Source organism: Nothobranchius furzeri, chromosome 16, assembly GCF_043380555.1.
Source record: "Nothobranchius furzeri strain GRZ-AD chromosome 16, NfurGRZ-RIMD1, whole genome shotgun sequence".
NCBI classification, from domain to species: Eukaryota; Metazoa; Chordata; class Actinopteri; order Cyprinodontiformes; family Nothobranchiidae; genus Nothobranchius; species Nothobranchius furzeri.
In genome coordinates, this window is record NC_091756.1 from 3,885,587 (window position 1) to 3,913,357 (window position 27,771).

At 45.0% G+C, this 27,771-nt stretch overlaps 1 protein-coding gene across 6 annotated transcripts in view; it reads left to right on the forward strand.

The window, feature by feature from the left end:
* The window catches only part of rab3gap1 (RAB3 GTPase activating protein subunit 1), a 76,065-nt gene that overhangs the window by 19,423 nt on the left and 28,871 nt on the right, over positions 1-27,771 (forward strand). For 3 of the 6 annotated variants that reach the window (XM_054734340.2, XM_054734338.2, XM_054734339.2), the window contains exons 6-13: positions 4,257-4,376; positions 4,522-4,687; positions 16,796-16,895; positions 17,047-17,128; positions 17,867-17,935; positions 20,227-20,300; positions 23,376-23,468; positions 27,095-27,211. In XM_054734340.2, the coding sequence (XP_054590315.2) occupies positions 4,257-4,376; positions 4,522-4,687; positions 16,796-16,895; positions 17,047-17,128; positions 17,867-17,935; positions 20,227-20,300; positions 23,376-23,468; positions 27,095-27,211 (821 nt within the window). The remainder of the gene's footprint in view (positions 1-4,256; positions 4,377-4,521; positions 4,688-16,795; positions 16,896-17,046; positions 17,129-17,866; positions 17,936-20,226; positions 20,301-23,375; positions 23,469-27,094; positions 27,212-27,771) is intronic. The other 3 variants (XM_054734342.2, XM_054734341.2, XM_054734343.2) reach the window with 1 other exon arrangement.

Below are 27,771 nucleotides of genomic sequence, written 5' to 3' on the forward strand. Positions count from 1 at the left end.
TTTTGTCCTCTCTTTTGGCAGTCTAAAAAAATCAGGCGTGTGGTCAGAAGTACACTAGCAGGAGAGACCCTTGCCATGTCAGATGGAATAGACAGTGCTGTATTCCTGGCAACACTTTTTTCTGAGCTTACTACTGGCAACACTGGTCTGAACGCTCTTCCTTTGATTTGTGTGACTGACAATCATTCCTTGTTTGATGCACTCAGGTCTACCCAGCAGGTTACAGAAAAAAGACTCAGGCTGGAAATAAGCAGCATTAAAGAGCTCATACAAGCCAAGAAAATCAGACAGATTTGTTGGTCAGATTCAAAATCTCAACTTGCTGATTGTCTGACAAAAAAAGGAGTTTCACCTTTGACCCTTCTAAAGGCACTAGATGAAGGGCTCTGGATACTGTAATCCTTTGTTTACAAAGTTGTCTTTGCATTAAAATGGACTATTGTTTATTGTTATGATAGTTTGCTTTAAGTAAAGCAAAGCGCGTTGAAATTTTCCTTTTGTTTATATGAATTTGCACATGCATATACAAATGTTTACAGGGATGTGTTTATAATTTTATTTTATTTTTTTATTATTTATTTTTTGAGAAAGAAAGAGGGAGATTGTTAACTTGTTATTTGCTGTTATATCGCGAGAGTATCTGTTGTATCGCGAGAGTACCTGTTGTATCGCGGGAGTTCTGGAAGCCCGGGAGTTGTTGTTGTGTGAGCGGGGAGAAAATGGCAGAGGAATAAAGCTTTTGGCATGAGACGACGTCGTCTTGTATTTTGAATTAACAATGACTGGGCAGAGGAGCTGAAACCTGGGCCGGATCTAGTGAGCAAGGACACGCAGCAGGCTCCACCAGGCGATGGCTGTGTGTTTTTTATTCCCAGTGGGACAGGGGAGCTAATTCCTGGTCCAGAGCCGGCCCGCAGCAGCGCAGTATAGCCTACATAATTTGGTATATAAGTCGCTCTGGAGTACAAGTTGCAGGACCGGCCAGACTTTGAAAAAAAGTGCGACTTATAGTCCGGAAAATACGGTACCTCTATGAAGACCTCTGCATGCCCCCTCCACATCTTATCCTCATCTTTGTTTAAAAGTGCTTTTCAGTCCATCGGTCCCAGCGTGCTCTCTATAATTAATGCTTCTCTGGTCTCTGGTCAGGTCCCTGCTTACTTTAAGAACGCTGTAATCCAGCCGCTTCTTAAAAACCGAGTCTCGACCCCTCTCTCCATAGCAGCTTCAGACCCATCTCTAAACTTCCGTTCATCTCCAAGATCTTGGAAAAGGTTGTGGCTAAACAACTCACAGCTGCTCTTGATGAACATAATATCTATGATAGCTTCCAGTCAGGTTTTCGTAGAGCTCATTCTACTGAAACAGCTCTTCTTAGGGTCTCTAATGACCTTCTGACTCACAGTGATGCAGGGGACTGTTCTGTTCTGGCCCTGCTGTACCTGACTGCAGCCTTTGGCACTGTTGACCATCACCTGCTACTGGAGAGGCTGAGAGACTGGGTAGGCCTATCAGGATCTGCTCTGGTGTGGTTCTCGTCTTATCTTTCTTAGCGCTCCTTCTCTGTCGCCGTCTCCCTAGTTTAGGTCCTTTGACAATGTTGACCATCACCAGCTACTGGAAAAGCTGAGAGACTATCTTTCTAAAACCTCGCCAGGGAGGCAGGCGTTCAGGAGGCATCCTAAGTAGATGCCCGAGTCACTATAACTGGCTCTTCTCAATGTGGAGGAGCAGCGGGTCTACTTCAAGCCCCTTCCGGAGCATCAAGCTTCTCACCCTATCTCTAAAGGAGAGCCCTGCCACCCTGTGGAAAAAGGGGAATATATAGAGTGTGGGGGCCTCTGCTGAGCAGGACTCAACCTGGAGGCTGCTTTGGGAAGAGCCTCTGTGACTGTCACCTCATTTCGATATTGCAATATTGAAATTAAACCCTTTTGATTGAATCATGGACTGCTTTCTCATTCTTTTATTAAGTCTCTAAAAAAATTCCACAACATCTGCCAATCCAGTGGAACTGTCCCTGATGTCCATGCGATATTGCAGAGCTGCATCGGCCAACACAACCCTACAACATCCAGAACCTTAAGGAACTTTGGGCCGATCTCGTCCACCCTTGGAGCCTTGCCACCAAAGAGCTTTTTGACCAACTCAGTGACCTCAGCACCAGAGATTGGAGAGTCCAACCCAAAGTCCTCTGCTTCCTCACTGGAAGACTTGCCGGTGGGATTGTGCAGGTTTTGAAAGTGCTCTGCCCACCGATCCACAACACTCCGAGTCGTTGTCAGCAGCTCACCATTCCTACTATAAACAGTGTTGGTAGCACACTGTTTTGCCCTGAGGCACTGGATGGTAGACCAGAATCTCCTCAAAGCCCTATAGAAGTCTTGCTCCATGGTCTCACTGAACTCCTCCCACTCCTGGGTTTTTGCTTTTGTGACCACCTTTGCCGCATTACGCTTGGCTGGTACCCATCAGCTATCTCTGGAGTCCCACTGGCCGAAAAGACCCGATATGACTTTTTCTTCAGCTTGACTGCATCCCTAACCGTCGGTGTCCACCAGCAGGTTCAGGGATAGCCAGTATGACAGGCACTGAAGACCCTGCGACCGCAGCTCCGATCGGCTGCTTCGACAATGGAATCATGGAACATGGCCCACTCGGACTCCCTGCCTTCACCAGAACATTTTGTAAGTTCTGTTGGAGGTGGGAATTGAAACTTCTTCTGACAGGAGATTCCACCAGACATTCCCAGATGACCCTCACAATATATTTTGGTCTGCCAGGTCTTACCAGCATCCTCCACCAACATCGAAGCCTACTGATCACCAAGTAGTGGCCAGTTGACAGCTCCGCCCCTCTCTTAACCCAAGTGTCCAAGACATGCAGCCACAAATCAGATAAGACGATAACAAAGTCTATCATCAAGCTGTAGCCTAAGGTATCCTGGTGCTATGAGCACATATGGACACCTTTATGGACATGGTGTTCATTGTGGACATTCCATGATGAGCACAGGTGTCCAATAACAAAACACTGCTCGAATTCAGATTGGGGGGCTGTTCCTCCCCACCACACTTTGTTGCCCATGTGAGCGTTAAAGCCCTCCAACAAAACAAGGGAGTCACCGGAAGGAGCACTCTCCAGCACCTCCTCTAAGGACTCCAAAACGGGTGGGTAGTCAGAACTGTACTTTGGTTCATAAGCACAGAAAACGGTCAGGGTCCATCCCCCCACACGTAGGTGGAGGAAGGCTACCCTCTCGTTCACTGGAATAAACCCCAATGTACAGGCACCAAGATGGGGGGCAACTGGTGTGCCCACCCCTGCTTGATGCCTCTCAGTTGGGACAACTTCAGAGTGGTAGAGTTTCCAGCCCCTCTCAAGGAAACTGGTTCCGTAGCCAGAGCCATGCATCGAGGTGAGTCCGACTATATCTAGTCAGAATCTCTCAACTTTGAACACCAACTCAGGCTTCTTCCTCACCAGAGAGGTGACATTCCACATACCGAGAGCTGGCTTCTGTAGCCAAGGCCCCTACTTTCATCCACCACCCGTGTGTGGGATGGGTGGTGGCAGGCATAAAGGCTTGGACAACTAGGGTCATTGGGACCCTCAAACTCCTCCACCATGATAAGGTGGCAGCCCAAGGAGTGGGTGGTCAGGATGCTGCTTCCTGTAAATTTGTCAATGGTACCGCCATTGCCACCTTTGTTAAAAGTTCACTTTTTACGATTTTCAGTAATTTTTTTTAAATAAAAGAAACAGAAAAAAACTATTTTGCAAAACAGGACAGAATGGTTATTATAGCACCAAGTTCACATTTTCTTTACAAAACTCCACAAAACAGCAGTTCTGTTGGTGGAAGGAGGACAGTCTGCACTTAGCAAGAGAAGACTGCTGCTTAATGAAATAGCTAATTGTAATAGAGCCCCACTAGTCAATCAGAGGTGAGGAAGGCGGGACCTTCTTTGGACATCCTAATATTCCAAATGACGCAAGCCATTAGACCCGATTTTTATGGTTATATGGTACTAAGCCGCCAATATTTTTCAACAACTGGACATAATTTTATTCATTTTCAACAACATTTTAATGGATATTTTCACAGATTAAAGATAAAAGCTACACATTGTCTCTTTAATATATTGTTTAGAGCAACCTGTGGTTTATTTGACCAGAAGCTTAGAGCTGTGTGCATCTTTATTTAATGTGAGCATACTGTTTGATCTATAAATTCTGTGAATACGGTGTCTCAGGTATGGCATACAGGAGTTTGTGGTCATCACCCCTGGGACGAACAGCGAAGCAGTCATCAGTGAGTCCAAATGCAACCTGCTGCTCAGCTCTGTCTCCATTTCTCTGGCTAACAGTGGATGGTGAGTCCTAGTTGGACAGTTTTGTCATCAGGATCAGAATCCCCCTGAGCATTTTAGCTGTATTCAGATATAATCTATACCTGGATTCTGGTAGAGGCTAGAGTCTGCACTAATACCTCCTCCTTTCTTCTTTCTCTGCATCCAGTCAGATCCCCATGTTTGTCCAGATCCAGCAGAAGTGGAGAAGAATCTACGCTGGAGAATGCCATGGTCCAGGTGTACGAACCAGTTTTGAAATGGTTCAACTCCGCAAGGTGCCAAGCCAGTACAATCATTTGTCTGGCCTTCTTGACATCTTCAAGTCAAAGATCGTAAGTTTTACAGAGAGACAGACATCACAAAATTAGACGAGAGGAAAACCGTTGACTGACTTCCGGTGATCTCTATATGATCAAGAGAAAGCTGTCTGTTAACTCATTAGGCCAGCAAGAGTTAGCCCTACTGCACACTGTAAGCATCAGCAGCACGGAATGACAGCGGAACAGCACCGCCTCCAATAGAATCTGTTATAGTTTATGGAGTGTTACAAACCAGCCCTGACGTGGCAATTTTCAGATGCATCTTAGAAGCGCACCGCACTACAGATGGGATTGGGTTCTGTTTTTTCCACAAGCCGCTTCTGGGATGCAACAATTTCCACAGTTAACATGGTAATCACACACGGTTTCAGTGTAAAATCTCAGCAGATGTAGAAAATAAAAGTACTTGTGTAGCTTATGTGTGTGTGACTTATTTACTCCCAGTATCGTTCCAGAAGGGCAGTGGTGTGTTTTTCATGGCTTTAATCCTGGCAGTGGAGAGGAACAACATCATATATGACATACAACAGCGGTATAAAAGGTGATTTTCTTATTTTTTGGGTTTAGTGGCGGATTGCATAAATAAATCGTAACCTTCGAAGTCTCAAGGCATCTTGTGATCTCGCAAAAAGAGGTTGGCGGAAGTCTCGAGGGATTTTGTGATCTCACGAGTTGAGCGAGGAGCACAGCAGAGAAGTCACTTTGCTGCTGAGACTCTCTCGGTGTGCACTGGAGTGCTGTGATTGTCTCAAGTAAACCGTTCTGCTGCTGTTCCGCACCGCTGATGCTTCCAGTGTGCAGTAGGGGTTGCATTGTTTCTGGTAGATCTACTAGATAAATATTTTGGTAACTTCCCTTTAAACACACATAATTAGTTTTATTATTAATTGCTTCAATTATTTAAAAATTCCTTGTAGTCACACCTGTGGATGTGTTTAGCATGATGTAGTCCTGATTCATTTGATTTGCATTGTTACGACCAGTCTAGGAGAACCCAGTCAGAACATAAAAATGAATCATTCAGTCTTTACAAACCTCCAGCAGCCGCAACAATGGATTGTTTCAGTGGATTTATTAAAGGTCTGGTTCACTTGTTTATGTATTCTATACATTTGCAGTGGTCTCTAGTAGAAGTGAATACTAGGGATGCTCTGATCCGATCACGTGACTTTTAAAAAATCGGAATCAGGTGAAAAAGATCGGATTTAACAGGGGAGGGGTTAGCGTTCCTTGTCCAGAGGTAAAAAGAGCAATGAAATTACTTAAGTGCAAGTACTAATAATTTGATCATTTTTTACTCAAGTACAAGCAAAACTATTTGCCAGAATTTTGTTTCAAGTCAAAGTAAAAGGCATCGTTAATAAAATGTACTCTAAGTAGAAATTACTTAGTTACTTTTTTGTCGGCGTAAGGATGGCTACACCTAAGTACAAAATCACAACGCTAGCTCACAACACGCTTGCGAGCTTGTACGCACTAGGGATGTGAATCTTCACCACTGAGGCCGACTCGATTTGTATCTCGATACGCTGCCAGTGATATGATACATTAACGAAATGGTGAAACCCCGAGCTGATACGATTCATCCCTGCTCACAATTCCTTATTGATTTACTAACGATTTTTGATTCGATACAATTCATGATGCGATTTGGAACAATTCAACACATTAAAAAGAATTTACAAGCTCACATCTGGAACCCAAGTCCTTGAGAGGGGTTGGACACTCTCCTTTGCTGGAGTTGCTCCAGGTGAGAGGCGGAGGGCTGGGGTTGGCTTTTTGTTAGCCCCAAGACTCTCTGCCTGTGTGTTGGGGTTTACCCCGGGGGACGAGAGGGTAGCTTCCTTGCGCCTTCGGGTCGGGGAACGGGTCCTGACTGTTTGTGCTTATGGGCCAAATATCAGTTCAGAGTACCCACCCTTTTTGGAGTCCCTGGGAGGAGTGCTAGATAGTGTTCCATCAGGGGACTCCATTGTCCCGCTGGGGGACTTCAATGCTCACGTGGGCAATGACAGCTTGACCTGGAGGGGTGTGATTGTGAGGAACGGCCCGCCTGATCTGAACTCGAGTGGTGTTTCGTTATTGGACTTCTGTGCAAGCCGCAGTTTGGCCATAACGAACACAATGTTCGAACATAAGGATGCCCATCGGTACACTTGTGGGCCATTCCCATCTGTACCGGGTCGGCCTGGGCCGGGTAGCCCCAGTCGGCCCCAGCCTGGCCCGGTTGATTCCACACATCCTTGCCTTAAGCCCATGTGGGCTGATCCTACCCACCAATCAGAGGCTTGCTCTAATGGAAGGTGTGAATTTGCTGTCAGCAGTGGGCGTGTTGGCCCTGGTCGGCCTGAAGCAGACCCCCTCGAGTAGAGGGCTGAGAATGAGCCTTGGTTGGCCCGGATAAATACCAGGCCACCCAGATATGTAAACAACCTACGCTACCCGGCCCGGGCCGGCCCGGTACAGATGGGAATGGGGCTTTGGTACCAGGGCAGCCTAGGTCGCAGGTCGATGATAGACTTTATAGTCGTATCATCTGACCTGCGGCCGTATGTTTTGGACACCCGAGTGAAGAGAGGAGCAGAGCTGTCAACTGATCACCACCTGGTGGTGAGTTGGATCAGATGGCAGGGGAAGATGCCGCGTAGACCTGGCAGACCCAAACGCATAGTGAGGGTCTGCTGGGAACGCCTGGCAGAAGAACCTGTTAAGACAGTCTTCAACTCCCACCTCCGGCAGAGCTTTGACTGCGTCCCGAGAGCAGTGGGGGACATTGACTCCCAGTGGACCTTGTACCACTCTGCGATTGTTGAGGCGGCTGTTCAATTCAATTCAATTCAAGTTTATTTATAAAGCGCCAAATCACGACAAGAGTCGTCTCAAGGCACTTCACATAATAAACATTCCAATTCACAGTTCATTAAGCCAATCAGAAATAATGTTTCCTATTTAAGGAACCCAGCAAATTGCATCAAGTCACTGACTAGTGTCAGTGACTATACAGCAATCCTCATACTAAGCAAGCATGCAGCGACAGTGGAGAGATAAACTCCCTTTTAACAGGAAGAAACCTCCAGGGAATCCTGGCTCAGTATAAGCAGCCATCTTCCACGACTCACTGGGGATGGAGAAGACAGAGCAGACACACACACACACACACACACACACACACACACACACACACACACACACACACACACACACACACACACACGTAATGTGTCTATAGTTATATTGTGATGTCTTAGTAAATATTGTATTTGGTGAAAGATAAACTTTATTGTATTTATCCTAGTGGATCTATAATTAAACGGATAAACTAGTAGTAGCACATCAAAAGTCAATGAAAACAAAAAGTTATTATCAGGAGAGAGAGAATGTATTAGTGGTTAGCAGCAGTGTGCTAGTCGATGGCCTCCTCCATGAGGCCACCACAGCTCAGCAGAACATCATTGTAGCTTCTTCTGGGGAGAAAAACACTTACAGAGAAAATAAAGTTAACAGATGAAATTGCACAAAATAGTACAGTTAAAGAGCAGACTGTAGAAGAAAGTAGTAGAGTGTGAAAAGTGGTCAGTGTGTCCTCCAGCAGTCTAAGCCTATAGCAGCATAACTACAGAGTTAACTCTGGATAACCTATCCTATTTAGATGTAGGCATGTTGGAGGCAGGGCAAGGGAGAGCCGTCTTTACCGACTGTACACTCCACCTCCCTGTAATCCCCCACTTGTCCAGATTTAGGCTAACATCAGATTTTAACCATAGGCCCTATCAAATAAAAATGTTTTAAGCCTATTCTTAAAAGTAGACAAAGTGTCTGCCTCACGGACTAAAGCTGGGAGCTGGTTCCACAGGAGAGGAGCCTGATAACTAAAAGATCTGCCTCCCATCCTAATTTTAGATATTCTTGGAACCACCAGTAGACCTGCAGTCTGAGAGCGAAGTGCTCGGTTAGGAACATATGGAACAATCAGATTACTGATGTATGATGGACCTTGATTATTAAGAGCTTTATATGTGAGAAGAAGGATCTTAAAATCTATTCTGAATTTAACAGGTAGCCAATGTAGGGAAGTTAAGACAGGAGAGATAATCTCTCTTTTTAATTCTCATCAGAACTCTAGCTGCAGCATTTTGGACAAGCTGAAGACTTTTAACTACATTCTGTGGACTTCCTGAGAGTAATGAATTACAGTAATCCAGTCTTGATGTAATAAATGCATGAACTAGTTTTTCAGCATCACTCCTGGAAAGGATGCTTCTAATCTTAGCAAAATTCCGAAGGTGGAAAAAGGAAATCCGACAAACTTGTGAAACCTGGGATTTGAATGACATGTCCTGGTCAAAGATAACACCAAGGTTCCTTGCTTTGTTCTTGGAGATTAATGTAATGCCATTAAGGTCAGGCGATTGGCTAAGCAATTTCCTTTTCTGGATTTCTGGTCCAAAGATGAGAACTTCTGTCTTGTCTTGATTTAAAAGCAAGAAGTTCAGAGTCATCCAATTTTTTATGTCCTCAAGACAAGCCTGTAATCTACCCAACCGATTAGGTTCATCAGCGTTAATGGATAAATATAACTGAGTATCGTCAGCATAACAGTGGAAGTTTATCCCATGCTGTCTAATGATTTTACCAATTGGGAGCATATATATAGTAAAAAGAATTGGTCCAAGCACTGAACCCTGTGGTACACCACAAGTAACCCTGGAGTATGAAGACGATTTGTCATGTACGTTTACAAAATGAAATCTGTCAGACAGGTAGGATTTAAACCAGCCTAACGCTGTTCCTTTGATCCCTACAACATGTTCAAGTCTTTCTAAAAGAACATTGTGATCAACTGTGTCAAAGGCAGCACTGAGATCTAACAAGACTAGAACAGACACAAGATTCTTATCTGAGGCCATGAGAATATCATTTGTAACTCTCACTAATGCAGTTTCAGTGCTGTGATACTCTCTAAAACCAGACTGAAATTCCTCAAACAGATCATTAGTGTTTAAATGCTCACATACTTGGATGGCCACTATTTTCTCCAGGACTTTGGATAAAAATGGAAGGTTAGATATTGGTCTGTAATTCATTGGGTCATCTGGATCCAGAGAAGGCTTCTTAAGTGAAGGTTTGATTACAGCAACCTTAAAATCTTGTGGTACATACCCATTTACTAAGGATAGATTGATTATATCTAGAATGGGGCAGTAACTAAAGGAAATGCATCTTTAAATAATTTGGTTGGGATTGGATCCAAAATGCAAGTTGAAGGTTTAGATGAAGCTAATATTTTTGATAACTCTGAAAGCTCAACTGGATCAAAACGGTTCAAGCACAGATGAGGTTCTACAGTCACCTCTGAAGCTGCCTCACTCACTGAGGAAGAAGAAATCGCATTAGGGAGGATGCTAAAGATTTTGTTTCTAATAGAATTAATTTTACTTGTAAAAAATCCCATGAAGTCATTGCTGCTGAGGGCTAAGGGAATAGATGGCTCAGAGCTACGGTTCTGTGTAAGTTTAGCAACTGTACTGAAAAGAAATTTAGGATTATGCTTATTCTCCTCAATTAATGCTGAAAAATAAGCAGTTCTAGTTTGTTGAAGCTTATTTTTATAAAGCACAAGACTATTTTTCCAGGACAGGTAGGCCTCCTCATGGTGCGTAGAGCGCCATGTTCTCTCCAATTTCCTAGAGTTTTGTTTTAAGGCTCGTAAATGAGAGTTAAACCAGGGAGCCAAATTCCTGTCCCTAATTACCTTCTTTTTTAAAGGGGCAACATCATCTAATGCCACACGTAAAGAGGAATTCACATGATGAACTAAGGCATCAATTTGTGAGGGGCTAGAACTGAAAATATTGCCCTCTGCTACGTTCCTCTGAGATGCTGAGGACAGTAAAGATGGAACAGTTGATTTAAAAGACGCAACTGCGTTGTCAGATAGAGACCGACTATAGTGAAATTTACTTTCATGTCTCGAGAACTCAGTTATAAAAAACTCAAAGGTTATCAGAAAGTGGTCCGAGAGGACTGGATTATGTGGAAAGATTGTTATTTCCTCACACTCAATGCCATAAGTCAGCACAAGGTCCAATGTATGATGGCAGGAGTGGGTGGAGCTATGAATTCTTTGAGTAAAACCAATTGAGTCTAAGATATTACTAAAGGCTACATTGAGGCAATCATTTTCGATGTCCACATGTTGCTAGCTGTGGTCGCAAGGTGGCCAGTGCCAGTCGTGGTGGCAACCCCCTTACCGGCTGATGGACACCAGAGGTTCGGGGAGCCATCAGGCTGAAGAAGGAGGCCTACAGTGTTTGGCTGGTCTGTGGGTCTCTGGAGGCAACAGAAAGGTACCGGATAGCCATGCAGGGTGCAGCAGTGGCAGTTGCCGAGGCAGAATCTCGGGCATGGGAGGAGTTTGATGAGGCCATGAAGAACGACTATCGATTGGCTCCAAAGAGGTTCTGGCAAACTGTCCGATACCTCAGGAGACAAAGGCAGCAACTCGCTCACACTGTTTACAGTGGGGATGGGGAGCTGTTGACGTCAATTGGGGCTATAGTTGGACGGTGGAAGGAATACTTTGAGGAGCTCCTCAATCCCACCTACATGCATTCCTCGGAGCAACCAGAGCCGGGAGACCTGGGGATGGACTGTCCAATGTCAGGGGCAGAAGTTGCTGAGGTAGTCAAACAACTACAGAGCGGCGGAGCCCCGGGGGCAGACGAGATTCGTCCTGGGTATCTTAAGGCTATGGATGTTGTAGGGCTGTCGTGGTTGAACTGCGTGGTCATCGGGGCAGTTCCTGTGGAGTGGCAGACCGGGGTGGTGGTCCCCATCTTTAAGGAGGGTGACCTGAGGGTGTGTTCCAACTATAGGGGGATCACACTCCTCAGCCTCCCTGTAAAGGTCTACTCCAAGGTACTGGAGAGGAGGGTCCGATCGATAGTTGAATCTCAGATTGAGGAGGAGCAGTGTGGTTTTCGTCCTGGCCGTGGAACTGTGGACCAGCTCTATACCCTTGCAAGGGTGATGGAGGGGGCATGGGAGTTTGCCCAACCAATCCACATGTGTTTTGTGAATTTGGAGAAGGCTTATGACCGTGTCCCCAGGGGCACCCTGTGGAGGACGCTCCAGGAGTATGGGGTGGGTGGCTTCCTGTTAAGGGCCATTCAGTCCCTTTACCAGAGGAGCGTGAGTTTGGTCCGCATAGCCGGTAGTAAGTCGGACCTGTTCCCGGTGAGGGTTGGAATCCGCCAGGGCTGCCCTTTGTCACGGGTTCTATTCATTGCCTTTAGGGACAGAATTTATAGGCGCAGCCGTGGTGTGGAGTGTGTCAGGTTTGTTGGCAGGAGAATCTCGTCTCTGCTTTTCGCGGATGATGTGGTCTTCCTAGCTTCATCCAGCTCTGACCTTCAGCTCTTGCTGGGTAGGTTCGCAGCCGAGTTTGAAATCTGAAACCATGCTTCTCGACCGGAAAAGGGTGGCTTGCCAACTCCGGGTCGGGAGAGAGGTCCTACCTCAAGTGGAGGAGTTTTAAGTATCTCGGGGTCTTGTTCACGAGTGAGAGTAGGAGGGATCGGGAGATCGACAGGCGGATTGGTTCGGCGTCTATAGTGATGCGGTCGCTGAGCCAATCTGTCTTGGTGAAGAGGGAGCTGAGCCAGAAAGCCAGGCTCTTGATTTACCGGTCGATCTACGTCCCAATCCTCACCTATGGTCATGAGCTTTGGGTAATGACCGAAAGAACGAGATCACGGATACAAGCGGCCGAAATGAGTTTCCTCCGTAGGGTGGCCGGGCTCAGCCTTAGAGATGGGGTGAGGAGCTTGGACATTCGGGAGGGACTCAGAGTAGAACCGCTGCTCCTCCGGATCAAAAGAAGTCAGTTGAGGTCAGGTCAGGATTCCTCCTGGACCTCTCCCTGGGGAGGTGTTTCAGGCACACCCTGCCGGCAGGAGGCCCCCGGGTCAACCCAGGACACGTTGGAGAGGTTACATCTCCAATCTGGTCCGGGAACGCCTTGGGGTCCTGCCGGAGCAGTGGTGGAGGTGGCCGGGGAGAGGACGGTCTGGAGCTCCCTAGTTGGGATGCTGCCCCCGCGACCCGGACCCGGATAAGCGGAGGAAGACGACGACGACATTTGGTTTTTAAACATTATCACAGTATTTTCCCTCCCCTCAGTGCAAGATGTATTTGATCCTCTATTGTTTATCAATAAATTCAACATGGACAATGCACTTCGTCAGTGATATTTACATATTATACGTATTTTTATTGCTCCAGTATCGCCGATACTGATACTGACACCAATATTTTTCATTAAATAAGATAGACGCATCATTGAATTGCTAAATCTCAATTTTCTTGACCTTAAGTGTTTTTTTGTGATGTTTTTGTTTTTATTGATTTATAGTGAAAACCCAGGACAGAATTGTGACAAAATTTCGGTGCCCATTTGGTGACATTGAGGAAAAAATTTAACTTGTGGCCACGAGATACTTAATGCGTGGGAACGAGTTATAACTGTGAAGGGTGTGTTCCAGAGATCGGCTTTCCTTAAAGGATCGCCTCTTAAAAAGCCTCCAAATCCTTGACCTTTAGCTAATATTTGGTTTTATCACAAGGTCACTGATTTATTTTAAAGAATAATAACTAATTAGTAAGTAGTTTATTTATATTACATTATTAATGAAGAACACGCAGGGCGGGGTGGGTGTGAGGGGGGTTGACAAGATATTAAAATTGCGCCCACATTTTCTAAGTAAAACGTCTCTCTTAACACTTTCTGCATCCTGCTTCAGCCCCCCCTTGCACAGCGGCCGCAAACTCACTGATGCGCCTGCAGCCTCAGAGTTCCTGCTGCTCTAAACATTAAAATAATTGTCAGACTCATTTTTTGTTCCTCACTTCTGATTACCTTCAATGGTGCCTGTTTTTTGCAACCAGCAGGTACAAAAACTAACTTGTTTTTATTTGAATATTTTTCTGTCCTGTTTATTATCTTCCTGCATCTCCTCTCAATCCTAAAGAAAAACTGCTGCCTGGCTTCGTATATATTCACCTCATGAGTTACCTTTGAACTGCAGTTCTAAAAGATCTACCGACAGCAAAAATAGCGGAGTGTGCACCGGTGTTTAAGTCACCGGAGGACTAAATAGGTGATACTCTCCGCAGCAGCGAAACGCATGAGGCACAAGTAAAAGACTGAAATCATTAAAGGAAATGAGCCGACAAACGATAGCGTGTTAAATTTGTTTTTGAGGTGGCGACACCTGATTTGATAATGTTACTGTGGCCGTGCTCAGGACGCATCTGTCTGGAGCGCATCAACAATCAGAGCTCTGCGCCTCAGCTCTAAACAATCCCTGCAGAGTCCACATGAATAATGTAATATAAGTAGAACCTGTCATGTTGGGGTTTAAGTGCTTGACCCAAGACATGCAGAATCAACACAAGAGACAAGTAAAATTAAAGGTTTTATTAAACGGTGCACCACTAAGGATGTCCCAAACTGGGAGATGTAGGGGAGAGGGGCAGAACTGGACCTGCATGTAGAGTCTGGATTAGTTGGAGGTTTCGGTGGTTTGAAGGTGGAGGTCTTACTGTGCTGCTGGGTTGATGGTATGTGGGGAGGTTTGCCACAGTGGGGCAACAATGTATTTAGTCAGCCACCGATTGTGCAAGTTCTCCCACTTAAAATGATGACAGAGGTCAGTAATTTACATCATAGGTACACTTCAACTGTGAGAGACAGAATTGCGTGGAGCCCCAGATCGAGGGAGATTATCAGTGGTCTTGTATGTCTTCCATTTTCTGATAATTGCTCCCACAGTTGATTTTTTCACACCAAGCTGCTTGCCTATTGTAGACTCACTCTTCCCAGTCTGGTGCAGGTCTACAATTCTTTTCCTGGTGTCCTTCGAAAGCTCTTTGGTCTTGGCCATAATGGAGTTTGGAGTCTGACTGTTTGAGGCTGTGGACAGGTGTCTTTTATACAGATAATGAGTTCAAACAGGTGCCATTAATACAGGTAACGAGTGGAGGACAGAAAAGCTTCTTAAAGAAGACGTTACAGGTCTGTGAGAGCCAGAGATTTTCCTTGTTTGAAGTGACCAAATACTTATTTTCCACCTTGATTTACAAATAAATTCTTTAAAAATCCTGCCATGTGAATTCATGGATTTTTTTCACATTCTGTCTCTCACAGTTGAAGTGTACCTATGATGTAAATTACTGACCTCTGTCATCATTTTAAGTGGGAGAACTTGCACAATTGGTGGCTGACTAAATACTTTTTTGCCCCACTGTAGGTCTGAGGTGGCAGGATCCAAGTGTCCAGTGGGGTTGAGATAAGGGTTCCAGAGAGGGGTGGATGAACGGTGGTGAAAGGACTGAGGGAAGGAAGATGCAGGCTGAAGTCAGGTCCAGGAGTATGGCTGAAGGTGTGAAGTTGAGCAGGATCTGAGAAAAACAAGGTGCAAAATGTCAGGTAGAGTGATCAAAAATGTATAACTAGACTAGACTAGAGTTTCCTAGAGACTGAGTGGCAGGAGAGTTTCCAGCTGGACATACCCGTGTGGAGTAATCAACCAGTGTTGGGCAGCGGTCTTCCACTTCCTTTTAAGTCAGCAGTGGCTGATGATGGATCTGCTGCAGCTGGTCCCGTTCAGACCCCGCTCACCTGGAATGAATGCTGAAGCTGATTAGAGGATGAGCTCACCTCAGACCATGACACTAAGCTCTTGACAAGAGGAACCTATGTACCCACAGCAAACCCACTGTTATTAAAAACACTAAAACGTGTCCTGTGTCAGAGCTACATGTGTGAAGTTTACAGGGAAAAAAACACTTCAAAATTGGTTCAGAATTCAAGGAGTTCTGGTTGATTTAACATGCTGACACTTCAATGTCTCTGTCCGGGGGGGGGGGGGGGGGGCTCAACCGGTCCAAGATGGCGGCACCACCGCTCGTCAGCGCCCATAGGCAGTAGCGGCCATGCGGGAACTATCTATGTGTGTGATTCTATGGATTAGAAGCAGAAGGGTGTGACCTAGGCTGAAACCGTTTGGGGATTAGGCTTATGTACTAGAGAGGTGAAACCCGAGTCCTCCTCTGTTTAATGTAGGTTTTTTCTGTTCGCCTTATATGGCTTCTTTTACTCTCCACCCATCGGCTTTCTCTGTCTCTTGTCCTTCAGGTGTAAGAGGACTGCACAGTGTTGACCTGCAGAGGTGGCTCTCCTGTGTTGTGCAGTGGTTTGGTTTCCCCTTTGTAGCAATCTGGACAGTCCTCACTGCGCTGGACTGCATAAACAACGCCATTAAGCTTCTGTTTGGCTGTCTTGTCTTTTGGATGGCCCAACTTCTGTCTGAGGGTGTTGTTGAGTTTAAAGTTCACCGAGGGCTATGAGTTTGTATTGGTTTTTGATTCAATGCTGATTTCAGTTAGTTTAATTTGATATAGAGAAAAGGTAGGACATGCATTTCCTCCACTCTTGATTCAGTAATATTTGGGAGCCGGGTTGAAAGGTCTGGCGGGCCGGATTTGGCCTGTCTAACCCCAACCCTAACCAAGCGGCTAAAGAGCCGTTTATTTAAAGCTGCTTTCACTAAATCTTTTGTTTTCTTATTTTGAACTCAAATGTGTAATCATCTTTCATCAGTTTATGAAATAGTGACTTTATTTTTCTGATGTTAATCTGTTTCTGTTGTGAGAATCTTCTGATTTTATGACTTAATATTTTATTTTGTTTTGATCTATGTGAAGCACTTTGTGATTCTGTGATAAGTGCTATAGAAGTACAGTTTACTTACTAATGGACACGCAAGTGTTTGAAGTATAAATATATGCAAACACATCCTAACATGAGCATAATAACTGCAAAACAATGGGCTTTAGATCTGTTTTGTTGGCTAGAGGAGTGTGTTCATGAACGAGGAGCATGAAACACTTTCTTGATGTGATATGCTTGTCAGCCACTAGATGGCGCCATCGGATCAAAGAATAATCCAGACCACTAGGTGATTTGGAGACATCTGACTCAGTGCTATACAAGTGAAGGTCGTTTATTATTAATCTCAAATAACAACGCTTTGATAGTGTGTGTTCTGTCTTGGTCAGGGTTGTAATTTGCTCCCTCTGCCTCCTGTTGACATCGCCATTCGTTTTACCTACATCCTCCAAGACTGGCAGCAGCCCATCTGGCCGCAGCAGCCACCAGGTCTGTCTCCTGTACCCTAGAGTTTCTTTTTCCCTAACAGTCGGTCTCTGTGTACTCTGTTTAAGGATGCATCCATGACCGTGTTGGTCTGAATATTGTAAATGAGCCTCCATGGTGGCTAATGAATGTATTTTGTTTGGGATTATTTCAGACTTTGATACTCTCCTCGGAGGTGAGGTAGGAGGAGTGGAGTTTGGAAACCTGCCATTTGGAGCCTGCGAAGAGCCAATCAGGTTTAAGCATTGTGTGTGTGTGCGTGCGTGTGTGCACGTGTGTTTGTGGGTGTACCTATGCTTGTTGATTTGAATTGTTTTAGTTAGAGTAAAGCCTGATTTATACTTCTCCATCAGCCTCCCCACAAGGGAGACACACACGCATTGACGGAGATGTTTTGCTCTCAGACTTCTCCGTCAGCTGGGATTGCTGCTAAGAAGTTCCCTGCCAGGACAACAGAGGGCGTAGCGCTTTTCTGGGGTACCCTGCCACCATTACAGTCACGCATCCGGTCCACGATAGTGTATCTACTATTGTGTTTACATAGTTTTAATGGAGTTCAGAGACTTTTGAACATGAACAAATTTGTCCCTCGTTGTCCTCCACCTCTTCGTGCGATCGGCACCTCCAACCCCACGTTTCTCGTCATTTCTGACCACCAGTAAAATGCTTGCGGGTGAATAAACGTCCATATTTTCTGACTTTCCATGATGCGTTCTTCAATCTGTTCCGTGTCTGCTGCTAAATGTGTTATTATGTTTTGAGGGGGCAATGGCGGTCCTGTTGACAAATTTAAAGGAAGCAGCATCCTGGCCAATCACGGGCTTGCGGTCCCCATCGCCTTTGACAGATATTTAAAATGTGGGCATGTCTCCGTCAGCCCCTGCGCGGTGTGTGTCTCCATACCCACGCAGACAGAAGTATAATTCAGGCTTCAAGCAAAATAATCTTTTTTTTCCCTTCCTTTGTTTTTAAAGTGAGCTTCATCTGGCAGCCACCTGGCTCCACCTCACAGAGGGGATAGTTGTAGATAATGATGTCTACAGGTGAGAATGTCTGTCCCTGCCGCACCTTCAGGGCTAGCGCTGGACACACTTATCTATTAGACACCTGGATGAGATTTGGTCAAGTTTCCATACCTGGTTGTAATTTATCCATAGAGTTGATTTAAAAGAACGTTTAAAATTCGCTGTGCATAGTTTTTTGTCCTTGGATTTAATTTGTTTGCTTTCTATGTACGTCCTAAAGATCATTTTACATGGTCACACGTGCACACGCACAGATGAGCAGTTCTATGGTGGTATTTCTGAACAAATGCTGATCTTTTAAATGTCTTCCACTCATGTCAGATGGAATTAATTATTTCATAATTTAAACAGAAGTCACAACACTAAAACGGATATTGATGCATTTGAGTTGAATTATTGATCAGAATAATTATTCACTGATTATTTACTGAGTGAAATGTGTTGCTCTGTACGGGTTTCTTTTAGTAAAGCAGATCCTCCAGATCCCTTAAAAGAGCCATAAATATTATCTACAGGTGAAACCGGATTCATCACAAGATAATTAATTTATTTCAGTTAAACCAAAAGAGCATAAACCAAGTACTGAGTGCATACACTCACTGGCCACTTTATTGGGTACACCTGTTCAACTGCTTGTTGACACAAATTATTCATCAAACATGGTGGCAACTCAATGCATTTAAGCATGCTGACATGGTCGAGACGATCTGCTGCAGTTCAAACCGAGCTTCAGAATGGGGAAGAAGGGTGATTTCAGTGACTTGGCATGCTTGTTGGTGCCTGTTACGACCTGTCTAGGAGGGGCCAGCCAACAGAAAGGGTGATCACCAAAAATGGACTATTTACAATAATTTATTTACAAAAGTAGAAACAAAAGACTCGATTGATTAACTAAGGCTGAGGGAAGATTTAAAGGCTCAGGGTGAACCAAGGCCAGAGCAATAAACAAACATACCTCTAACTTCATTCAGCCAGCTGACTTGCAAATTAAACAAACCAAATAACAACACAACTGGCTGACAAAAACAGGAGAAAACAGGGTTAAATAAAAGGGCAGGTTCAGCCCAGCAATCCTCTAATTACCAGTTCCAAAGGGTTTCACACAAGTCACTCTAGTTCTTTCACAAGGCACAAACCACGACATGGGCAGGAAATGGAGGACACGACAACAGGTCTTTCTAATCAGGTCTGCTCTTCCCAGGAACTCCTCATGGCCATCTTCCACCAATTACCAAAGGTCGCCTACACACTAAAATTTACATTTTAACATACAAAACAGAAGATTAAAAGAAAAACAGAAAACCATCCTTACGGACGTAACAGTGCCAGACAGGCTGGTCTGAGTAGTTCAGAAACTGCTGATCTTCTAGGATTGTCTCTTCAAACTTCAAACGTTATTTAATCATACAATGAATGTAACTCAAAGTGCTTAACAAATTCAAAATGCCCTGCATACCCTCCCATCCCCAGAGTTTAAAACCGTCTGACAGTAAAAACCCCTTCACAACACTCATCCTCCGGCACACACACACACACACACACCGTCAGATATTCCCCGACGGAGAACCCAAAGCATCATCATCAACTTTATTTTGTATAACACTGTCCATCATCCAAGAGGCGAACCAAAGCGCTGCACTCGTGCAAACAATTTTAAACACATGGCCAACAATAAAATATCCATAAAAACAAACAAAAACAGGAAACAAAAGAAAAGGATGTCGGTAAAACAAGATAAAATGAGTAAAATACAACTGGATGAAAATGAGCTAAGTTGTCTAAAACTGTCCAGAAGCATAGCTAACTCATGTACTGGGGGAAAATCGGCAGTGAGGGTGCTTGTCTAACCATGAGTGCATGGTGGAGCACTTTCTGTCACACTTGTGTTGCAGCAAGAAGATTGCTGAAATCATGAATGCAGCCTTCCTTCGTGGAGTTAGTATGTGTTCCTCATGCATTTGTGGGTTTTCTCCTGGAACTTCAGTTTCCTCCCGCAGACCAGAAAACATGCATGTTAGGTGAACTGGCAGCACTGTTAGATCTTCATTTGTAAGTTAGTTTGGACAAAAGCTTCTGGCAAACAAATAACCGTGAGCTTGTGGAGTCCTGCAGAGACTTGTTAAACCCTGTGTTGGAGCAGGGTTAAACCTGCAGGGTGGAGTTGGTGAGCCCTGCATTGGTCCATGGAAGCAAAGTGGTTCAATTTTGGACAATAATGTTTCCTTATTCCTCTGTGGACATTCAGGTTTTCAGACTTTGTACGTGCACTAAAATAATGTTATCCTGTTGCTGTTTTATTGATCCAACAGTGACCTTGACCCGCTTCAAGCTCCTCACTGGTCTGTTCGTGTCAGGACTTCTGAAAACCCACAGTGCCTGCTGGGTAGGTCCAATCCCTACCATTTAACTTCCCCTGCTTCTTGCACCTTTCATCTTTAAAATTCAATTTTGTACATTTTCCTTCTTCGCATGGTAAACACTGGAGGGCCACATGAGTTTCTTTGGCAAATAAACAAAATAAACTGTAGTGAACTATGAGCAAAAAAGATAGCTTAGGGGTCAAAGGACACGAGCATTCTTCATCACAATAATAATTAGAAGACACTTAAAACTATTTTTTGACAACAAAGATTATCAGTGTTCTATTAGTAAATAAGCATTACACTAGTTAGTACTCTCCAGTAGCTAAGCATAGATTGCAATACGTTGTGGGATGTAGCCCTAGACCAGGTGTCACCAACTCCAGTCCTCAATGGCTACCATCCTGCTAGTCTTTTCTGCTTTACCACACATGAATAGTGTAATTTAATCCTCTCCTTAACAGGTCTGTTAATTACTTATTCATTTCAGTCAGGTATGTAGGAGCAAAGAAACAGCTAACATGTGCAGGACGGTAACCCTCGAGGACTGGAGTTGGTGACCCCTGCTCTAGACAAATAAGTGTGATTTTTGCATGGCTGCCTATGGGTCTGAGTCGCTCTGATGTTCGCAGAGGCCCAATCCCAATACTCGCACTTCCACCCTTGCGCCCTTTAATTGCCCGATCCCGACCAGGGGTGCAAGTGTGTAGGGTGTCCCGATTCTCAAGTGCAGAAGTTGATCACTCCCCTTTTGCACCCCTGATCTGCACTTCACCGAAGTCTGCATCGATGCAGACTTTGCATTTAGAGTACTTAGAGTATTAGGCTCCAAATACCCAGATCGGATGCCGGAGGAGACATTTATTATCCGTTTTCCAAAGCCGGGTAAGGTCCGTGATATGACGTCAGTAAAGTGAACAAGCCGAGCTAAAGACATACAAAGCAAAAGGGTATTTATGTGGAAAAGCAGATTTTAACAGTGTGTGCATGCGGGTCAAGGGGTGCGCATATATTCGTTCTATACATTTTGCCAGCGGGAATTGTAATACGTCTGAGAATGATGAGCCAATATTTGCAAAGCTTTCCGATGCGGAGTTACCCAGGAGGCAGCGGTGTAAACAAAGACGTCCAGCTGAACATCCTGACCAGACTGTCATGGTCTACGTTCTGCGTCTCCCTCATGTGTCTCCTTGTGTTCTCCATCCCTCTCTAGGTTCCCCTCATGTGTCTCCTTGTGTTCCTCATGTGTCTCCTTGTGTTCCTCATGTGTCTCTTTGTGTTCTCCATCCCTCTCTAGGTTCCCCTCATGTGTCTCCTTGTGTTCCTCATGTGTCTCCTTGTGTTCCTCATGTGTCTCCTTGTGTTCTCCATCCCTCTCTAGGTTCCCCTCATGTGTCTCCTTGTGTTCCTCATGTGTCTCCTTGTGTTCTTCATCCCTCTCTAGGTTCCCCTCATGTGTCTCCTTGTGTTCCTCATGTGTCTCCTTGTGTTCTCCATCCCTCTCTAGGTTCCCCTCATGTGTCTCCTTGTGTTCCTCATGTGTCTCCTTGTGTTCTCCATCCCTCTCTAGGTTCCCCTCATGTGTCTCCTTGTGTTCCTCATGTGTCTCCATGTGTTCTTCATCCCTCTCTAGGTTCCCCTCATGTGTCTCCTTGTGTTCTCCATCCCTCTCTAGGTTCCCCTCATGTGTCTCCTTGTGTTCTCCATCCCTCTCTAGGTTCCCCTCATGTGTCTCCTTGTGTTCCTCATGTGTCTCCTTGTGTTCTTCATCCCTCTCTAGGTTCCCCTCATGTGTCTCCTTGTGTTCCTCATGTGTCTCCTTGTGTTCTTCATCCCTCTCTAGGTTCCCCTCATGTGTCTCCTTGTGTTCTCCATCCCTCTCTAGGTTCCCCTCATGTGTCTCCTTGTGTTCCTCATGTGTTTCCTTGTCTGCATCCCCCCTCAGGTGCCTCCCAGCGGTCCCCAGCCCCTTCCAGGTTTCCATCATGTTTCCCTAAGTCTTCTGTGCCCCTTTTTGTCCCCAGCTCACTCCCGGTTTCCCTCAGGTTTGTCCAAGTCAACCTCTGTAGTTTTTTATAGGTTCAGCTATTCATTGTATTAGTCTCCTTTAGTGTGTGTTTTCCTTCCCCACTTGTTAATTAGTCTCCCTCACTCCTCAGGTCTTAAGTTATTTATCTTTGGTTCTCCTGTGCCCTTAGTCTTTTAGGTTTATTTATTTAGAGATTCATAGGTTAGGGTTTATCCCCTCTGCCTGCTTTTCCCTTCCCTTTTAGGTAATTGATCTCACCTGTCTCCCCTCAGTTCTCTCTCCCCACGCACCTGCTCCTCGTCTCCCGATCACCCAGTCCCTGTGTATATAACCCTGTCTGCGTCTCAGTATTTTGTCGGTCCATTGTCTGTGTCAGCGTTGTCTCGCCCCCTCTCTTGATCTCTAGGATTTCTTAGGAAATCTCTTGGTCTCTTGGTTTTTGGATATCTCCAGGTCTGCTCTTTAAGGGAGCACTTTGTCTCTAGGTCTCTTGGTTATACTAGGATTTTTGGATTTTTGGTTTTGGCTTCCTGCCCTTTTAGATTTACTTTTGGACAACCACTCCTAATAAAGGATTTTTTATGTTTATTCCAACTCCTGCCTCGTGTCTCCCTGGTTCTGCATCTTGGGTCCTAACCCCCCCCTACCCGCAGCGTGACACAAACAGCATGCATATCCAAATGTGGACCACCAGAGCTGGGTGGTATGCAAAAACAGTGATATAAATAATGACCTAAGAGTAAAAGAAGTTCTTTGAGAAAATGGTACTTGAGCACTGTGAGTCGTGAGTAACTGATTAAGCATAAAAGTTTTAATTGTGTTTTTGTTGATTTCTTTCAATCAACGCTGTGCATGCTTTTTCAATTTGCAAATGCGGTTTGTTTGTCTAGCACTAGCCCCCCAGCGGCACTTGCACAGTGGCATCAATTGTTAGGTGGGCAGAAGAAATCAATGAATACTCTTGATGGTCTCTGCATTATGAATTAATTATATCTGTGTGCTCCTTAGGATGATTTGTTATTTAATACTTGTGAACTTTTTTCCTGTTTTTATTTTTTCTCTCATGTAGGTGACTTTGTGACAGAATTCTTTAAACTTTGCTGCAGGAAGGAATCTGTAGAAGATATTTTAGGACGAGGATACGCCGAAGAAGAAGGAAAAGGTACCATTTATTATTTGATTGATGATAATGTTTCACAGTGTTAAAAATTAAACCAACTTGAATGAAAATTGAGTCTTAGGCTGGGTTTTCTTCACGTGACGTCTGCAGCCGTGCAAAACTCAAATGAGGGCAACAAAACACGGAGATACAACACAGCGCAGTGGATAAAAGCGGTTGAACTAAGGCTTTAAATGAGCTGGCACAGACAAGATATCGCAAAAAATACATCTTCTTTTTATTTATGACCCAAAAAGTTTTAAAAGTCGCACTTTTCTTACACTTTGGAGGATTTACCCAGCACTGGGAATGGCAACAAACTACCTTTTGCTTCTTTCCTCATATTATGCTACAAACCAAACGAAAGCCTTTTACAAGCCTGGAAGCCTACAGCTATTGTATGTCAGGTTGGTTAACGTTTTAGTGATCTGGAGAATCTTAATAAATGACGACCGTGGTGTTTTTGCTTGTGTAAGAAGTGAGTTGTGCTGTTTTTTTTTTTCATTAACACATGATAATAATGCTATGGCTAATGCTAATGATGAGTGTGTGCTAAGATTTACTTGTAACTAACTTTTTATGCCTTTTTAAGACCAAATTTCTGGTTGTTTTTTTTATTTTAATAAGGTATAAACGCCACGTTACAACACTAAGCTAACTGCTATAAACATTAGCACTCTGAAAGCTATTTGCAGTGAGGACACATGAAAACAGTATAATACTGTTGACATGTAATTTTTGTGGCTGTTTCTAAGCAACTGTTTAATAACACCGTCAATAATCTCTTACCTGTTAGAAAGTGATTGCCTTTAAACTTCAGCATTGTCCATTTCTGCCCCTGTTTTAAGCCGTAGATTACTAATCCACTTCTGCCGTCTTCTTTAGTACGTTTTTTTTAAATCAAGTCCTTTGTGGTGCACTACATTCAAGACTTGAAGTCACCAAAGTAAATAGCGTTTTGTGCAGCGCCGGCTACTTCCGGACCCCCATCTGCATGTGGTGACACCCAGCAATAGGAGTTTATGTAACTTTCTCCCGAACAATCAGCTCAGGTACCCTCAGGGAAACGGGTGTTTCTGTAGCAATTACCTGCTGCACCCACACACACACACACACACACACACACACACACACACACACACACTGAACAGTTTCTGCTCAATCGATAGCTTTATTTTTTCAACCTGTTTCAGGGAATAGCATAGCTGCAACGCTCCTCTCCAGACTCGCGTCTGGTCCGTCTCTCTTCCTCCTATGGCACCGTCGTTCATAATCAGCCTTTGGCTGATTAGTGATAAGCGCCCGGTGTGTTGCTGCGGGCTCCCACAGGCCCCTCCGCTTCACACTGCCACATGCCACGATGCCTCACCAGCAATCTGACATCCCAAGCTGGTCGGTGTCCTCACCCAGGTCCTTTTGTCGGTCTTCAGTACAGGGCAGGCTCGCCACCCATGCCCCGCCTCGCCACACTTCCAGCAGCAGAGGGATGGTTCCATGCCAGAAGCCTCCATCCGCTGGGGGAGGTCCGGCTGCGTCACTGTTCCTTTGGGTATCTCCCCAACTTCAAGGGGTCGACATCAGTGCAGCGCTGGGTTGGCTGCCCTGGTAGGTTCTTCAAGGATCCATGGGCCACTAGATGGTCCTCAGTCAGGGTCACTCCAGTCTGCACATCTGTGGGCGGTGGCACCGGAACCACTCCATGGTCCTGCTTGGCAGCGCCTCCACGAATTGCTCAAAAACCAGCGCGTCAAGCAGGATTCTCTCCCCTGCTGACTCCCTGGGGTGGATCAACTGCCATACAGCGTCCTGGAGCTGCTGCGAGAAGGAGTACGGCTGGTCCTGCCTCCCCATCCCGGCCTCCTGGAAGCTCTGAGAGTAGTCCTCCTGCATACACCCTATCTGGTCCAGGGTGGCCCGTCTGAGCTCCTTGTACCTTCTGGACGTGGCGGGTAGCTTTTGGCATGCATTTGTCTGCCTCAAACATCTTGAGATAGGCATCCAGATCGTCCTCTGATGTCATCTGGTGGACAATGGTGGGCAGGCCTATTGGCACGGCATTCCTCTGCAGGTCTGGGCCTCCAGTTGCTGCAGGATTTTGGTCTGCCACTTTGCCTGCCATTGCAGTCCCACCATCTGTAGGCTGCACCTCCCTGCCGACTCACGGTTCAATTGGGCCATTTCTGCCAGCAACTGGCCCAGGAGACATAGACCCAGGACAATGAACAGGAATGAAGGAGTACCACTCATGGGACTTGGTGATCAACAGAGATGGCGATTTTGTCCTCTGCTGCCCCCAGCTAAACGAAAGTGACGGCAGCAACATCGGCGATTGCTCTGACAAAGCTGGCATTAGATGTCAAAACATGTCAGCAAAGGTAAAAAAAAAAACAAGCTTCATTTGCTCTGTGTATGATGAACCACAAAAAATTAAATCACTAATGGCAGTTCTTGGGACTGGGAACATCACAGAGGTAGCTCGGCTGATGAAGCTGATTCAGTTTCCTTCCATTTCCCAAAGATCCCTCCAAAAAATCTTTTTGTGTTCCAGATGTTCCCAGTTGGTCCACTGCCCTTTTGGTTCTCTGTGCCTCCTTGTGGCGCCAAATTCAATTCAAATTCGAAGATACTTTATTAATCCCAGAGGGAAATTAGAGTTTCAGTACACACAATTCTGAGATCAGACATACATCCATAGGCATAGACACATTACAAGAATTGGTGACTGTAGTCATTCGCAACCCTGAGTCGCGCTACCTTAATAGAGATCAGAGGGTTAAATGAGGATTGGTTCAGGTGGAGGGAAAAAAAGGCACTTCAGAGTTACCCTCCAGCAGGAGGGCAGCTTTGCTCTGCAAAAAAACCCCACCTCAGACAGATATGCAACAGACTTCAGACATCACATTCGTTATTCGTTTCAGCCTCACAGGCTCAAAGGCACCAGATTCAGATAAGAAATAGTTTTGGGGCCAGAAAGAGATAATTTTATTCTCTGTCTTAAAGTTCCGTTGGTCCTAAAATCCAATAATGGCGTAATTAATCTATCCCAATCCGAGTTGATTTGTCCACTCGCTCCTTGATCGCATCCACCTTTTGTGCCAATGCATGAATCTCAGCCAAAGTTCCAAGCTTACGACTCATCTCAACAATTATATGAGTCTGTGCATTCACAGCGCGGTGTAATCCATCCCTGAGCTCCGGGAAAGAGCCAATATTCCTCGACAGCTCGTTAATTTTCCGGTAAGCCAGGTAGCTGGAGTTTTTGACAATTAAAATTGCGCCCACAATTTCAAAGTTAAACACATTTCTTTTAACAACGGTAGTTTCTGCTTCAGCCCTCTCCCCCCTCCCCCTGCGCAGCGGCCGCAAACTCACTGATGCGCCTGCAGCCTCTCGGAGTTCCTGCTGCTCTAAACATTAAAACAATTATTTCATTTTCTGTTCCTCACTTCTGATTACCTTCAATGGTGTCTGTTTGTTGCTACCAGCAGGTACAAAAACTAACTTGTTTTTATTTGACTATTTTTCTGTCCTGCCTGTTTATTATCTTCCTGCATCTCCTCTCAATCCTAAAGAGAAACTGCTACCTGGGTTCATATATATTCACCTCATGAGTTACCTTTGAACTGCAGTTCTAAAAGATCTACCGACCGCAAAAACAGTGGAGTGCTCGCCAGCCGCACCGGTGATCGGTGCGTCACCAGAGGACAAGGTGATGCGTCCCGCTCCACAGCAGCGAAACGCATCAGGTACAAATAAAAGACAGAAAACATAAAAGGAAATGAGCCGACATGAACGATCACGTGTTAAATTAGTTTTTGAGGTGGCGACACCTGATTTGATAATGTTACTGTGGCCGTGCTCAGGACGCAGATGTCTGGAGCGCGTCAGCGATAAGAGTTTTGCATGTGCAATCTGGTTAAGGTTAGGATGGGGGTGAGGGGAAGGTTACATTGCAAGAGGGTAAAGGTCACAATTCGGTCAAATGTTCGTTTTACGGCGGGCGTCAGCACCGACGCTCGGGCACAGCCCACAAGGACAAGATAAACAACATATTTTTATAAAGCACCTCTAGATAAAAATCACAAGTTGCTTCTGAAGCACATTAAAAATGTTAAAAGATATTATTGGGAGTGTAGAGAAATAGAGTGATGAATGATCTAGAGTTGTATTTTAATATACTGTAAGTAGATCACTTGTTATAATCAGAAGAATAGGTTGTTTTTATCATCAGGGAGTTTAATTAACACTCTGTATTGACCTTGAGACAAGAAAAGAGAGAGTTGGGATTGTTTAAGAATTTTATTAT